The 17,184-nt window shown below is 34.7% G+C and overlaps 2 protein-coding genes across 2 annotated transcripts in view; both read right to left on the reverse strand.

The window, feature by feature from the left end:
* The window catches only part of LOC119640058 (extracellular sulfatase SULF-1 homolog), an 81,455-nt gene that overhangs the window by 20,035 nt on the left and 44,236 nt on the right, over positions 1-17,184 (reverse strand). The gene's annotated exons all lie outside the window — the stretch shown is intronic.
* On the reverse strand, positions 9,893-10,587 carry LOC119640059 (heat shock protein 27-like). Its single transcript, XM_038037834.1, has 2 exons — positions 10,524-10,587; positions 9,893-10,374 (listed from the first exon to the last, which is right to left on the reverse strand). The coding sequence occupies exon 2, from the start codon at positions 10,359-10,361 to the stop codon at positions 10,005-10,007; it is 357 nt and encodes a 118-aa protein (XP_037893762.1). The 5' UTR covers positions 10,362-10,374; positions 10,524-10,587; the 3' UTR covers positions 9,893-10,004.

Raw genomic sequence — 17,184 nt, forward strand, 5'->3', positions numbered from 1 at the left:
ACATAGTTTAATACAATCCTTATTTTCATTACAGAACAAAAAAATATATTTTGATTCTATATAAAGGCATATTTTTCAAGTGCGTATTTATGGAGAAGCGAGTCCAAAACGCAACCTAATGTAGTACAAGTTTAACCCTTACATAGGGCACGATCCCAAAATAGGCGTAGATGGTCCAAATTTTGTAGACCTCATTTTTGTATGAAATTACTATAATATTATGGGTCAATATCCATCATCACTTGTTAGAAATCGAACTCTTCTGCTCTACAAAGAATCAATTTTCGTGAAAATCGTTATATGGGGAGTGGTCGGACAAGTGGACCGTTTCGAATCATTTTGATTAGCTTTCGTCTTTGGGTGAAAACATGTCACTGTACCAAACTTCATCAAAATATCTCAAAAATTTCGAGCTGCTAGCTTGAACACAAATTTACATGAACAGACGGACAGACAGACTTAAGTCGATTTAGAAAATGATTCTGAATCGGTCGATATAATAAAAGGGGGCTCTATCTTAAGCAGACATTGGACGAACAGACCGACAGACAGGCTTAAAGCCCTTCTGCATGTTACATACGTCCGCAATAATTATTATGACTTGTACCACAAGTGGTTTAGGGTACAAATGCATATATAAATACGTAAAACATGAGTGCACAACTGTTCTCAAATCTTGAATATTCAGTTTATTAAGAGAAAAAAAATCAGAAAAGTATTGAAAAAATTCAAATTATAGTTAACAATAAAATTTTATGTATGATAATAATAAATAAAAAAATCAAAGATTTTTTTTTATGATTAAATGGAAAAGCTCCTACAAATAATTTTCGAAGATAATCATTACGTACATTATTTAATATCATTAAAAACTGCTTTTTATCGATAGGTGTACAAAGAGACAGCAATTTTCACATTGTTTTTATCTAAATATAAGATAATATTTCAATATAAGAATGTAAGTGAATAATAAACTTTTTTATAAAGAAAAAAATGAAATAATTTAAATAAACAAGACCACGATAGATTATACGCGAAAGAAAAAACTCCATCATTTTATCATAGGACACTGCATTAAACTTTTCGCTTCCTCTTAATAGATTTCTTTGGCATTGGTTTTGTTTCCTTCACAGGCCTATTAAACAAAGGAAGATCATTTATTTTTCCAACGATCTGCAATAATAAAGATCGATTCCTTTGCACAGTTCTTTTCATTCTATTAACGATAACTGTGCATTGCTTTCGTAGAGCCGGCGCATCCTTTTCGTCCTCATCATTAAGTTCACTCACTCGTTTTATTTTCTTATCGACTTCGAATAGTAAAACGTTATTTTGTTTTAGTGCTTTCCTAACTTTACCCATAGTGACGTTGCGTATATGCGATAGATGCATCGATGCATAGTCGACCTTGCCAGGGGAATTTTTAGCAGCTTTATTCTTCAAGTTATTAAATTCTCTCCTGATTATAGTGTATTGCTCTCCCAATTGTATGAAATGGTTTTCAATATCTTGCGATTCAATTAGCAATTTATTTATTCCTTCGATTTTGTTGTCATCGAAATTGAGAAACAATTTCACAGTACTTCGATACTCCTTATTGCAGATCGGGCACTTTGTGGAACTTGCAATTAATAAAGACAAAATTTATAATTGATTAGATTTATCCTAATGCATCGCATTACTTAATACGCCAAGTTTGAATGCACTGTTCGTGGAAAAGATGGCCACATGTTGTAGTGCATGCCGAATTGCCGCTATGTTTGAAATTTTCAATACATATGGCGCACAAATTAGCTGAAGCTAATGACGACATGTTGAATATTTATTTAAATATTGGAAACTTATTAACCTCAACGTTAGCGTACAACAATATTTTGAAATTATAATTCGGACAATTGTTGTTGAACAAATTCACTACAGATTTTTTTCCCTAAACAATGACAATATGACAAATATGTTAACAAATTTAATAGCTAACTGTTTTAAAGGACGCCGAAGAAGAAGAAGAAGTTTGTTTGATTTCTTGCAGTATTCGCAAAGTCACTGCAAAATGAAGTATTATTGCGTAAACAGCAGTGTATTTTTCCGTACCGATTGCAAAATTTCCGGCGAAATCGGCTTACGTAGTACAATGACTTGTGGAGAAAACTGCGGCCAACTTTACAACTGTTGTGATATAATCTTTACACACGCATTGAGCAAAAAAATAAACAAAATTGAACCTTTGTTTTGCGACGGCTTTGAATATTAACAGAATTGAATCTTTTTTGTCTGTTACTTAACAGAATTGAATCCCTTTGGTCTGCCATTTAACAGAATTGAATACCTGTGGTCTGTTATTTAACAGAATTGAATCCCCTTGGTCTGTTATTTAACAGAATTGAACCCATTTGGGCTGTTATTTAACACAATCGATTCCCTTTTGTCGATTAAGTTGAGCATTTGGTCTGTTATTTAACAGAATCGAATCCCTTTTGTCGATTAAGTTGGGCGTTTGGTCTGTTATTTAACAGAATCGATTCCCTTTTGTCGATTAAGTTGGGCATTTAATCATTTATTTGTTATAAGCGACTCCGTGCTTTGCCTTTCAACACGGAATTTAGCAAGGGCGTTGTTTAATTCGATAATAAAAATTATGACAGTCTAATTTTAGGCTAACTTGTAAAATTATTATTATTATTATTATAAATTTAGTCAGAGAATAACTTTTATTTTCTTAAAGCGCTAGCATAAAAAAAAACTTTACCGCACTTGAGATTTGAACCCACGACATTGAGTTGAAAATCGAGATTCTTGCCATTCAGGCGGACAACTTGTAAAATTAAATAAGTTTAGTTCGCGTATTTTCCAAAACACTATATATACATCTAGAGGAGATGATAGAAGGGGTGATGATAGAAGAACGAAAGCGATCACGTCGTAACGTTGGTATCCGTCCAAGATATGTTGATTTATCTGAATTAATTACGATCCCTACAAAGAAATACGATTGCTATGTTTGCGGCATTAGATATTGAGAATATTCCAACAAATGGCCGTTAAAGTAATCGCGGAATAAAGCGTCAGGGAAGACTGCTAAGTTACACTGCCTGCCAATTTTCTTATATAACGTCAATGTAACAGACATTGTAAACCAACTTCAGGCTCAAACACCAAATGTGACATTCAAAGTTAAAAAAATGAACACTAGACCATTCCATTATAGGAAAACTTCATACCTACGCAGTACCACGTAACCTAAGAACAACTCTGTTTTTCAAAACGAAGGTTTCGCGCTCATTGCTCCTAAACTATAGCAGATAAATATATAATATGAGAACACACAAAGTATATATATTCTTGATCAGCATCAAATTCTAAATCGATTTAAGCATGTTCGCCGGTATAATCTCTGCCATAGACATCCTTTTGGACGCAAAATGAAGCTACCGTCTTGAACTACGCAGGCTGATAATGAAAATGGATCAAATCGGTCGAAGGACACCCAAAATTGGTCTTTGCTCATTACGTACAAAAATTTCAACTCATATTCTGTGGACGATGTTGTAGTATCTGTCCAAAATGGGAACGCCTCGCCTACTCAATATAATAGTATATCAAGATTTTGATTTTTTTCAATACCTTTACAAGGCGCACAAATAAGTTTCAAAAACCCCATAAGGTATATAAATTCTTGGCCAGTTTGTAATTTGACATGCACCTAAACATGTCTGTTTTTTTCATCTATCCCTCTGTCCATCCATCCAACTGTGTGGTGTCTATGGTAAACACACTACCGTTAGCGAAAATTAACAAATTTACGAAAGAAAAAAATTTTCAAAGAACACGCCTAGGACGTTCACATGACTATGTCAATGCTACTTTGAAAATAGCCGCACCCACTCCATGAAAATTTAGTTCTATTTTTATTTTTTTTTTTAAATAACGGTCATGGATATAAAAGATTCTGGTCACAATCGAATATATTTTAATTTTCTTACTTGCTTTATTTACTTTTTAAGCGATAACCTCTAGAATTCAAAAATGATGAAAAACTGGTCCTTAATAATTCAAACATAAGAAATTACGAGTTAACTAACAACTTTATCAGCGGCCAAGAGGTCGCCTTTCAAAATTTTCCTTTGTACAAAACTCACTTTCGCTGCTTACTTTCTCCTATTAAGAAAATATTGGGCACCTTAATTTCATAAACCTTAGGGGAAACTTTTGACATTTTCTTCAATTTTATAGAGGGAGGAAACTTTTTTATTGTTTTATAAAGGTAAACTGAAAAATTGTAAAAAAGAAAATTTCTGTTTTCGATGTTCAAGGTCGGCAATGTTCAAATATAGGATTGTTTATATGTCTAATAACATGAACATGAATTGATGATGAAAAATATGATGTCGTAAAAGTCAAAGTAAGTGTAGAGGTTAAGGATTATGGAATAAAAAGATTTCTCAGTAATTATGTTCATAAATACATATAATAAAATGAAGAGAATTTTTCGGTTGAAAAGAAATAACGATAAAATCGATAACAAGATGCACTTGACACAGTTCAAGGAAATTGTGAGCAATTAAGGCATTTAAAGCTTCACCTGTTCCTATTCGAAATTTAACAAATTTTATATATACTGTCGGCCTTCATTTCGTTAGTGCAAAGCCTTGATGAGGATTTCTGTTTCTATTCAATGAAACTGGATCCATCAGGGAAAAATTGCAAAAGAGAAAAGCGCAAGCACTAAGGGTACTAATAATAAATATTTTTATGATGTTGTGATAGGTAGCGTGCTACTATGAGTAGTGTTTCTGCGACTTTCGTATAAACCAGCCCATCCGCATTACCTCGGTATGCGTGCTAAGGCACTACTTGCTTGAGTCTTCAGTGACTTAAGTTCGGATTGTTTAGCTTTTGAAGTGCGGCAAGTGTAAGGTTTTTTTCATGCGCTGACATCAAAGACGACAATTTTTGCTTCACCATTTTTTGTTGCGAGCACACACCATGCTTTCTAAAGTAAGTAGGATTATTTCGAAATATTACTCTCGAGCGGCTTTAATTGTTCAAAATTGTCTGGTCGGGAAAGAAATCAACTCGTATTGATGTGCGTGCCAAACTGACTTGTAGAAGCCTGTCATGCATTATTTTTAAAAAGGCTTTCCAACAATTTCAGGTTCTATTAATTTCGTGCGGAAGAATGCAAAATCCAAAAGGTCTTAAAATAGACTCAAAGTTTTATTACACCTATCAGTTTCTGTGTCGATGTAAGCCGGTCTGTCCGTCTGTCTGACTAATATTTGTTTATATATTCTTGTGTTCAACCAACCGTTCAAAATTTTTAAAATCACTACACTATGCATTTTTAGCCCAACGCCGTAATCGATTGAAAATGAATAAGATCGATCATGAAATCGTTATATATTTATATAACAAGTATTCGCAAAAAATAAACTGGAGCCCACTTGGGCCACCTACTTCAATTTATTGAATCTCACTCAGAGGTTGTCGTAGCAAGGGTGTCTTTACATCCCCACTATAATGAATGAATAATTATATTAGGCGAAGTGGTAATCGATCTTGTGCGACTATAATGTTTACACCCTACACAACTTATGCTGCAAGAACGTATGTATGTCCTGGCAAAAATCATTTAGTAATTCGTCTTTATATGGCGAAAAGATGTAATTCCCAATAATTCTTGGCGAAAATTCGTTCATAATAACAATTTGACATAGAAGCTAACCCTAACAAATTTGGACTAAGCAGTTCAATTTTTTTTAATCCCAATCCATATATAGGCTCTGATGGAAAACAAAGCTCTAATATTTTGTGATGAAAATGTGCCCTCAGCAAATCAGCCATAAGGAATTTGCATAACAGACGCATGTTACTTAGACCCCTGCAAGACGTTTTATGGTGAAAAAGTGTAAATTGCGGTTTTATGACAAAAGCAACTGAAAAGTGATAAAATCTTTAACAAGTCAATTAACTTCACTACGGTAGTTGATGTATTGATCATTGGAATGGTCAGTTTACATGGTATTATGGGCGTGTCCTTTAACCAATATGACTCATTTGACTCAATACCAACTTGCGTGCAAGAGTTTCCAATGTTTCTGCCAAATTTGAAGCCGCTAGCTTTATTTTTGCCGCCAGGAGATTGATTACAACGGACATTGCACAGACGGACCTGCTTAAATGGACTTAAAATTTCATACTGATCAAGAATATATATATATATATATATATGTTGTAATATCTTTGATGCTTTCTTCTGGGCGTTGCAAACGTTTTGATAAATTGAATATACCCCTCAGCCTTCGGTGATGGGTATAATAAAGCATAATTCTTGGCATATTATCACGATAACGTAGGCGTAGTAGTAGATTAGTAGGCGTAGTGTTGTAGGTTGTCTAATAATCTGCCTTGCACGATCACAGTGGTTTTACTTGTTTTTATTCAAATAATTCGATATTTTTCATTTAGCTGACGTAAAAAAAAAATGCTAGCTAGCTAAGGGCCATTAGTTTGACAAGCCGGATTTAAAATATGTGGGTTAATGCGGTAAATTAAGTTGTTTTATAATTATTTTCTTGTCTTATACATCTAAACGAACAGGCAAGCAGGTATAAATAAAAGTTGTAAACAGACACAATTACATCCGAAGTACATAAGTCTAGGCAGGTGCTTTTTGCCGGTATTTAGTTTTGTTTGTATTGTCAAGTGTAATTAGAACAATTACTTATATAGTATGTATGCATTTGTGTATGACTAGTGTGACTGAATGCATTTGCATAATGTTTGCATGCATGCATGCATAAATTGTTTAAATGTTAACAAATGCGAATGAACCTCCAGAAGATAATATGCAAACATATATGTTACAGCTACTGTAACAATGCGACAATTACTACTAACACTGGCAACGGGTAACGAAAAATTATTCTACAATAATTGCCAGTAAAATATTGCACATATTTGCATGCATGCATGCATATATGTATGTATACCCTGTGTGCTGATTAAAAAAAAAAAAAAATGACATAATTCTGTGCAAACAAAGATACACACACACACACACACACGCACACACACACATTCATGGCCGCACTAACATGTAATATTTCAATATCTTATGCAAGGCCAAGCAAAAGGACATAAGGACTCTTTTATGCATAATTAGGTAAAAGTCGCTTATCCGCGATTAGCGCATGACAATTTGTCGTTAGCTGATAACAAATGAAATTTGTACTCGCCTTGAAACGTATCTGGGATGATAATGATTATATCTTTTACATAATATCCATATGCGCTTTAGTCAAATGTTAGATAAGTCAGTTGGGAAAACATTTCCAATATTTTTGAATTTGATTTGGATACGTTTTTGATTTCGTTGGGGTAATTAAGTGCACACATATTCCGTGGGAGTTCTCATGGGTATTTTGCCGCACGTGGTAAGCAAAATAGTGATACCCAATCCCTGGATACCCTTGAAAGAATACTAAATCTTTTCGAGTATTTGGAGTTTTTTGAGAGTTTTTAAGGAAATACATTTTTGGCGGAGGGACTGGGTGCGACAAATGCCGATTTGTCCATAGGCCATGTTTTTTAAAAATATTTATATTTACATGCACCGCTTTTGACAGTAGGCTCGAGCTCACCTGATGATACTTCGTCTACTCTCCAATTTTACCCTTTGATCTTATCAGTTAATTAATGGAAGCCGGAGTACCGTTAAAATAATATAATTCATTTCTTTTATTTCATTCACTTGAATTCGTTGAGTGTTCATCATCATCAATCATTATTTATTTCTGTACCACTTCGAACATTCACTTTTCATTTTTACTTAGTATCTCATCGTGGTTGGATATCCGCTTGTGCTACAACGGCATATTAGGTTTGCGTGGATGTCTATAACATCCTGTAACACCGATCGATTCAGAATTACTTTCTGCAAATTCAGAATAACTTTTTGAATCGATCTAGGCTTCTTTGTCTGTCCGTCTGTCTGTTGTTTTATGTAATTGTGTGCAACCGTTTTCGACCCCTTCCCTATATAACCTTATATGAATTAGCCTATTGATCCCAATTGTTGATATATTTTGATGAAATTTCGTAAAAGAATGAACCAGACCACGTTTTCGATCCCTTTCCTATTTCGGATGTGATGTAGGCTATCTAATCGTGGACCGTTATCGTTCTTTAATTCATTTTTTGATTCAATCAATGACAATTTCCGTACCTGTCTTGTCCGCTTACTGTCTTATGCTTTTGGTTCAGTTTTAATTAATTTTTTCTGGAACCAGCTCAACAGTTACCACACTTCTTCTATTTCTATGCTCGTCGAATCATAGATCCTCTAATACCCCCTAAAACTTATCTTAATTCTACAATACAGCTGATGAACTTATTGTAAGATAGGCGACCGAAAGTAGTGCTCGTCTTTGGTCGTCGATAAGTTTTTAGTAGTAGTGAAAAACTTTTCCCGCTAGGAACTTCTGAAACCGTTACACCCACGATCTTGCGAATGAAGTGTAAAAGTACTTGCTATAGCGTCACAAATTATATGTATGGGAAGCGGCAGTTGTTCGCCTGTTGAAGTGACGACTATTCCCCTTCTTGAACCGTTTCTTTTCACTGCGACCCGATTAAGTGTCTAAGCACTTCTGCAAATTAATTTTGAAGCTCACTCAGAATTGATAAAACACCGATAATTTTTTATTTTACTTTAACCATAATTTTACCAGAATAAGCCTTTGGGACTCATGGGAAACTAGAGCTTAAATTTTCTAATTATTTGTCATGTTATCTTTTAAAAAAGAACCTTTACACCCTACACTGCTTTCGATACAGGACGTATTATGTAACATTGTAAAAAGGCTTACGACAGACCCAACCTGCGCTTGGCTCAAAAGCGTAATCTGGGTTGGGCGTAGCCTATCTGTCCGGCTAATGTCTGTCCATGTCATTTTGTATTCAAGCTACAGGTCGCAATTTTTGAGATCCTTCGATGAAATTTGATAAAGTGACGTATTTTGACCCAAGGACGAACGCTGTTGAGATTGCTTCAGATCCCTAGACGTTTTCGACCACTCGCCATGTAACTGGCGAGTCATGAAAAGTCGTTATAAAAAAAAAATTGCAATTTTCAAAATTTCTTGGCAAAAATGGCTATTTCGGCATTCTAAATTGGTATGAATACTTTGGATCGGTTGTGACAATTTTGAACCCGCTCGCCTATAACGAAACCTGAAGCTCATACGACAAAAAGGTATAATTTTCACTGGTTTATCATGAAAATTATATCATAATAGTAATTTAACACTCAAATGCATCAAATTTGGACCATCTCGGCCTACTTTTGGATAATACCCTAATAAGGATTTTCACGCAAATTGATCCCTTTGTAAAGCGGAAAAAATTTGAAGTGTGTGGAAGATTTGCGCTAGACAATGTGGCGTAGGGTATTTAAATGCCGGCCTTGCCTGGCGACGTTTCCGTTTTTATTTGAAAAGTTAACCCTGAAAAATGTGCTTCACAGTCTAGCAAGGAGGAAGGACCCAATCAATGACAAAATCTGAAACGGGGCTGTTTTGAAGAGCTGTGCATATTGTATTTGATAATTTAGTTATCAGTTCTGAATTGAATCAAAATTTTTCCTGTCTTAACAAATGAATATTTGCTTATCTTTTGAAGGTTTTTTTTTCTTTGTATTTTTATATAGTTCGAAATCAAAAATATATATGTAAAAGATATAATGTTTTATGTTCATATAATGCTTGTAATGAATTCTGATGATGGCCAGTAGTGATGTCATTCGTTTATTTAGTATTTTGCTCGCCATTAAGAGGGTCCTAATTTTTGTCGATTTTGGTTGTTCTTCGCTCGAATGAGCTGGGCCGGTCTGATGAATCCCTATAAGGTGTTCATTAGCGATTTTTGTTATCTTAGGTGGTGGTGGTGGTGGCGCCTTAATTATAAGTGTTCCATCAAGCGATATAATGGGAATGACATCTTTGGGCTTATAACCCTTGGGCAACTTGCTTTTGAATGAAGTCGTGATCGTCCCCGCGTTCCTTATGCTTCCCGCCTATGGCGAAAGTTTGATCGACTACTTTTACACTCAATTCATTGAATTTAAATTCAGGCATATCCATAAACATCTGGATGGCTGGAATGTTGGAAGAATTTTTCTCATCTTTAACGCGAGCATTCCTTAATGATGGCTTGTAAGGTGTATAACGCACTCTGTGACGGCGACCACGGCGCAAAGCGTTAATTGGATGGACATCCACATCTGAATTATCTTTCAATAATAATTGTTCAATTCCGCTGTTGGGATTATAAGTCAACTCAGCAAATAATGGCACAAGCGACATAATGCGATCTTTTCTTTAATCGATTGATTGAATATGTAAAAATAAAATAAAAGTCAAGGCTTGCTTCAATATTTTATATATTTAATATAATTTTTTGCCTGGTTGCTTCGTTTTTTTTTTTTTTTCTTTTTTTTTTCCTTAACCACTCCCTTAGATACGCACTCTTTTAAACTCAATTTCAATTTTTCCCATTATTCTCGTAAGAGGCACAGCGTTGCATGTTTTCATATTAAAAAAATCAGGTAAAGTTACGTTCAAATTACGATATGAAAGCGCTCTTCAATCTGTTGAAATTTTTTATTCTTTAACAGGATAATAAATGGCTCTCGGTCGGAGATCGGGCACAAGGTCCAAGGTACATGTGAAATGAACAGTTGTTTGGTATCATTTTGAAATTTAATGTCATTGAAAAGCTAGTAATGAGTTTGCAAAAAATTAGACCAAAGACGAATACAAATTTTTTTAATTTTTTTATACAATATAGGATATGTAGGATATATTTTAAGTGAACGCTTCTTTCACCTTATTAAGCACTCAAATGTGGTACCCAAGTTCGTGGTGGTTATTCGACCAGAGATCTATATGATTGTCTTCTTCGTCTTCTACGATATAAGGTATTAGTAACTACGGATTTATTCCGCAATCGTACATCGGTACAAAAGTTGGCGGTGGATGCTGAAGGATTCGGCCAACGACAACTTTTTTATGTTTATTTTACACAATTAGCGATATAAGCTATATTCAAAATAAACAGTCCTTTCGAATGTAGTGCGTAAGTTGGTAGGGACTACCTGTTCCACTAGAGTCTCACATGAATTCCCTCTTCTTCATACGACATGCAATATTAGGTATGCATGAAGTGAACGCCTTCGTTTTGGAACCATTCTGCAACCAAATATCGCTACAACTTTTTATTTCTTTTTAGACATAAGATATATTTGTAGTGAATAGAGTCGTTTCATTCTCTTTCGTTTCATGTTGTCTCGAAAATGACACATAAGTCGGCAGTGAGCACGAAAAAATTCGGCGAAAGACACATATGGTGTCCTTCTTCTTCATACGATATACGATGTAAGATATATATGAAGGGAGTTCCTTTTTGGAACCATGCTGCAATCGAATGTCACCGTCCGTCTGTCCGTCCGTGTAATGTCTGTTATAAACATTTTCTTAGCCGCAAAAATGAAGCTATCGACTTGAAATTTGGCAGAAAAATTGGAAAGAAGAACACGCCCACAGCACCACATAAACTAAGAACGCCTTTGTTTTTCAAACGGAATGAGAAATTGGTTTTTGCTCATTATTCATAAACGAAAGCGAATAGATGTGGAAAAAATTGAACGCATACTCTATGAGCTATGCTGCAGCGTTTGTGCACAAAAATGCAAAAATTTGACCACGCCTACCCAACATTATAATGTATCAAAATTTAACACGCAGAAAGAAGCTTTAAAAACCCCATAAAATATACAAATTCTTGGCCAGTTACAACTCTTGAATGCACCTGAACATGTCCGTCTGTCCATCTGTCTGTTTGCGTAACTTCGCAGTATTTGTGGTAAACATTTTCCCGCTAGTGAAAATGAAGATATCGCCAAAAAAATTTGGAAAAAAATTTGGAATTGGACGTGCCTACAAAGCCCCCATGTAAAAGAAGAAATTGATAGCGTCTACTCCATATTGTAGTGTATGAGAATTTTGTTCTTTTACTTTTTTTGTGTTTTTTTGGATTAAACGGCGATGGGTGTTAAACGATTTTAATTTTCTTTCTTTTTTTTTTTTTCTTTTGAGAGTTTTTGCAAACATTGAAAAAATGTAATTATGCCGTTAATTACACAAAAAAAAGGAAAAAAAATGAATCGGAATAAGCAGCTAGTAACTGGCTAAGCGGCTCTACATGCTACTAATGTTGAAATTTTCTGGTCAACATTTACTGACAGTATTTTATAACTGTAAAAAAGCGATTGAACATGAAATGTCGCATTGGATACGCATTGCACGACTTGTATAAATTACCAAATATACAAGAATTTACATAAATACAAAAAAGTGTATACATGTCCAAGGCAATAAGCGCAATATGTTCACTATGTCCGTTCAAATAAACCATTGCCTTGATGATTTAAAGGCTTTACAAAAAAAAAAAAAAGCTTTCTGCAAACGCTACATACAATGCATACAGAAACTTATTCACATTCTGAAAAATGCAAACGAAATTGAAAATGAAAGATATTTTCATAAGACAGCAGCAAAAAAAAAAAAAAAAAAACGAGACCTAAAACAACTTAAGCATATCAGGCCAAGTGTTGCCCTAGAAATTAAATTCTTTTTTTTTCGTTTTTCTTTTTGTTTTTATGAAATTATACCAATAGCAGTAGTTGCATGAAAAATGAATGCAAGAAAAAAGAGAGAGAGAGCAAAGGAGGGCTAAGCAATATTCATTCTGCAATCCTAGTAATATGCGCCCATAACTTAGCCACATTCATTAAATAACTAAATTAAACGCTTTAAAGGATTGAATTTATGGCATTTTTTTCATTTTGTTCTGTTGTAAATAATGCATGAATGAAATGAATGAACGTATAATACGGTCTATGAATAAATAAGAAATAAAATTAATATAATATATCCGCGCTCTCCAACATTTTCATATAGAAAACTTTTTAATAGGATTTTTGCTTTGACAAAAACAAAAAAAAACACCAACGAAAGTTTTTTTTAATTATCCTAAAAAGTAATTATTAATCTTCAATATTTAGGGGCCAATTAGCCTAAAATAGTGTTTCGATATTATACATTCTATCTTTCTTATTGGAACACTCTACAGGAAGGCTCCTTTGTCTTGTCCGAACATCGGATTTGGTTTTTATCTTTTAGGCCTACTAGTCGTCTCGTCCTTTTTGCGGGTTGTTCTGAAAAGACCCGAAGCTAGTAAAGCCAGTCTTGTCATATTCAGTCTTTCCCACTGATAAAATCGAAGGGAAGTGCTCTTTGCACTTGGTAAGGGATTAAGTTTTTATCTTATTTTACTGTTCGTCCCGTCCTTTAAGAGTTTCTTAGAAAAAAAAAAAAACAAAGCTAGTCAAGCCAAATATTTCCTCAGTTCAGTCCTTTCTATTGGGTAAACCTACAGGAAGCTCTCTTTGCGAACTTATTATAGGATTTGACTTTTATCTTATTTGTCTATTATACGTCTCGTCCTTTCAGAATACCTTTGCAAAAAACCAAAGCTCGTTAAGCTTGAAGAAGTAAGAAGCTTATGCCAACATCAACGTTGCAAGCCTGTCGTTAAGAATTGTTCGGTAATTTACTATTCGCTTCCCAACTTTTGTGGACCACTTCTTCTTCTCCTTCTTCTCGTCTTTCAGCTTCGTCAAGCTAACTTTCAGTCTGAAAATCTTTCAGGAAACTTTTCTTTACTTATCGTTTTTAAATCCGTCCGAAGTTGGCTGTGGACAAGGGAGAAGGCCAGTGCTATGATTACTCCTACGATATTGCATTCCGCTGAGAATTTTAAGAAAAAATTCAATTCCATTTTCGCATCAATTTTTGCGATCACTTTGGAAAATTTTTATGGGTCTTATGCAATTTTTCCTGCGTTTGCTCTTTTTCTATATTATAACCAGCATGAAGATGTGCATTTACATAGCGGTTATTAGTTTATATTGCTTTTTATATCAATCATCGAAAGATAAGGGATGTTTTCATTTAGTCAATGCATTTGCAGCACCCAGAAAGAACCATCAGAGACCATACAAACTCTACATGTTACTAACCAATGACTGCATATTAAGTGGTGACAGATAAAAAAGACTCAATCACAACCAAATATAATATTCTTATTTGTTAATTTTTTCGATACTTTCATCCAACGTAGATGATATAAACTACCACGGATTCACAGCACGAGGCGTTGTTTTCTCGGCGTTATTTTTATTTGCATTCGCAAGCTCGTAAGTTGTGGCCTACATCACTTGTAGTACAAGGGTATATTAAGCTTGCGCTCATTTATGGAACCCTCAGAAGGACTTGCGATAGACTCACCTTGGGTAATACCAACCGATTCAATATCATTTTTTGAATCAATCTCTGTCCGTCTGTCCTTATGAGGTCTGTTCGTTTGCTCTTCTGATATTTGTCCGTCTGTCTATTGGATATCTGTCCCTCTGCCTATCTTATGTCTGTGTATGTATTGTTGTATTGAAGCCACGGCTCGCAATTTTTGAGATATTTTCATGAAATTTGCGTGGTTTGGCCCAAGAACAAGCTCTGTTCAGCCCGGGACCGGATATTGGGATGGATTACTTGCCTTAAAACATCTTATTTTGAAAAATCTTTATTTGAATAATTCTGCGATACTGCAGCGTATTTAATGGTGGCTTGGGCTCAGCTATAGTGTTCTCACTTGTCTAATTTAATTCAAAATTGGCAAATATGCTAAAGTATGTTCTGGTTGTTGTCGTAGCAAAAATGAACTAAACGTCAGAGTTGCTTACTGCTTTTCAGGGAAAAGTAGAAAGAAATCCAATTCTTAATTCTGGAAGTAACATCTTTACACATTTAAAACTTCTGACTTCTTATTATTGTTGATGACACCGGGTAAATGGTAAGGCAACTCAGTCAATTTAATGAAACATTTTATTTATCTAAAAAATTAATTGATTTTTAGCCCACCAGAGAAATATTGTAAATTTATTGAGAATAATATTTCAATCTGTCAACAAATAGCTTCCGGTTTTAATCGCATAATCGGCTTGATACGAATAGATAAACGTTTTTTTTTTTTGTTAACTTCTGCTTTCTAGTTCAAGCAAGTGAAATTTATTTGTTGGCACGTGTGTAAACGTCAAGAATTGGCAATGGCAAGATTAAACGAGCCGAACAAAAATAAGGAATAAAAACACAGAAGAAGCGAAGGAAATTATCAAAATAATAAATTAATGCTTAATTACTAATTTAATTGTGGGCGTTAACATTTATGCATTTAGTTACTTAACAAGCAAATTACGAGGTAAAACTCATAAGCAATAGAGGGCAAGTGAATCAAATTGTATTTTTAGATATATATACATATATATACATTTGCTGCAATGAAGGCACAGCAGGCCAGGCCATAAGTATAAGAAAATTTTATTTAGAAATTCACTTTATGGGAGATGTTTTTTTAACGCACACTTTTCCTGCTGTTGTTTTACGATTTGAACACACACACACACACTCACATTGTAGATACAGCTAACAGTTGTTATGAAAGTGTAAAATTGTGAAGACTCTTGAAAAGGGCAAACAAGTGTTTTCCTACAATATTTTATGGTTAACTCGTTACAATGCCTTACTTAACACTTACCTAGTTAGCACTTATCATCTTACCAAAAAAAAAAAAAAAAAAAAATCAAATATATTGGATCAAAACAGAGGCCATGGATTACATTAATTTTACCATTCCAATTAGATAATATATTCAGGGATCTTTTATGGCTGTGAATATACACATTTGCACAAGGCAATCATAAATATTTTTTTTCCTTTTTTGACCTAACTATTTTGCTTACAAAAGAAAATTTTTACGGGATTATCACTCCAGGATGCTGACGCTGAGTCAAGATAACACCTTTTCTCTCTGATGAGTAGTGAAAGGTCGCACTGTCAGGATATGGCCGCCAATCTTCATTAATATAAGTTCCTTAACTAATTTTAGTACATTGCAGTTGTCCGTCTTTTACTCGTAAGTAAGTGCACGGTGTGTATTTGTCATTTCAATAATTCTTTAAACATTCAGGAGCGAATCAAATTTTTTTATTTGACTTGAAACGTAAATTTGCCAAAGGAAGTTATCCTGAAGTTTTTTCGCTTAGTAGAGCGCGCTCGAATTCGAACTCTGCCAATACGTCAATGTGAGGAGTTATAGTCGCTCCTCGTTTTGACATCACATTTTCCTTGTCTCGGTGCGAGAAGCGCTGGCACAAGCTCGTTTATGTCGTAGCATTAAGTTGACATAACGAATGATGAGCTTGGAGCACCTCGACTAGGGAACACCTGTTTTTCTAAGTGAAAGATAGAGAGTCGAGGCACAAACTCTTTCCGTTTTCTTCCCTTCTTCTTAATGAGACCACAGACAACACCAAGCATGCGCTCAAAGACTCAGATTAATCATTACTTTACTTGGCCATTGTAAGCACAATATGTGCTCCTAGACTAGTGTTGTTGCACCATTACACCAATTTAATCAATGTAAGTCCACCTGTGTCCTTTTGTATCTAAACCTGTTATCGAAATAAAGTTTAGGGCAACCTTGCAATGCCACTATAAAAGGAATGCAGGCCTATGAGTCATGCGCATGTATCTTAGCTGAACTAACTACTTCGTCAGATGTGGAAGGGGTTCTACATCATTGTTCACGGACATTCCTTGCACGTACTTGCCGCTTACCGAATATGCGGACAGACGAAACACTAACCTATCGAGGATATGAGGCGTGCAATATTGAACACTAGCAGTAATAAAACTGTTATACTGTGACGTTGCATAATTGCGATGTCAAGCTTTATATAGGAGGATATGAGGCATATGTGTTGCAAAATTCGATATCGATCACTAAAAGTATTACATAGCGCAATATGGGCCACTTGGTGTTGTAGGTATGCAAGTAAGCAAATATTATTGATGTGGACCACCAACAGTATTATACAGTGGCATATGTTTTAGTTAATATATTATAAAGAACGTTATAGACCGCTAGCAGTATAACGTAGCCTAATATGGGCCACTAGGACTACTATAGGTATGCAAGTAAGCAAATATGCTTGATATGGATTACCAACAG

This window comes from Glossina fuscipes, unplaced genomic scaffold (genome assembly GCF_014805625.2).
Source record: "Glossina fuscipes isolate IAEA_lab_2018 unplaced genomic scaffold, Yale_Gfus_2 114, whole genome shotgun sequence".
NCBI classification, from domain to species: domain Eukaryota; kingdom Metazoa; phylum Arthropoda; class Insecta; order Diptera; family Glossinidae; genus Glossina; species Glossina fuscipes.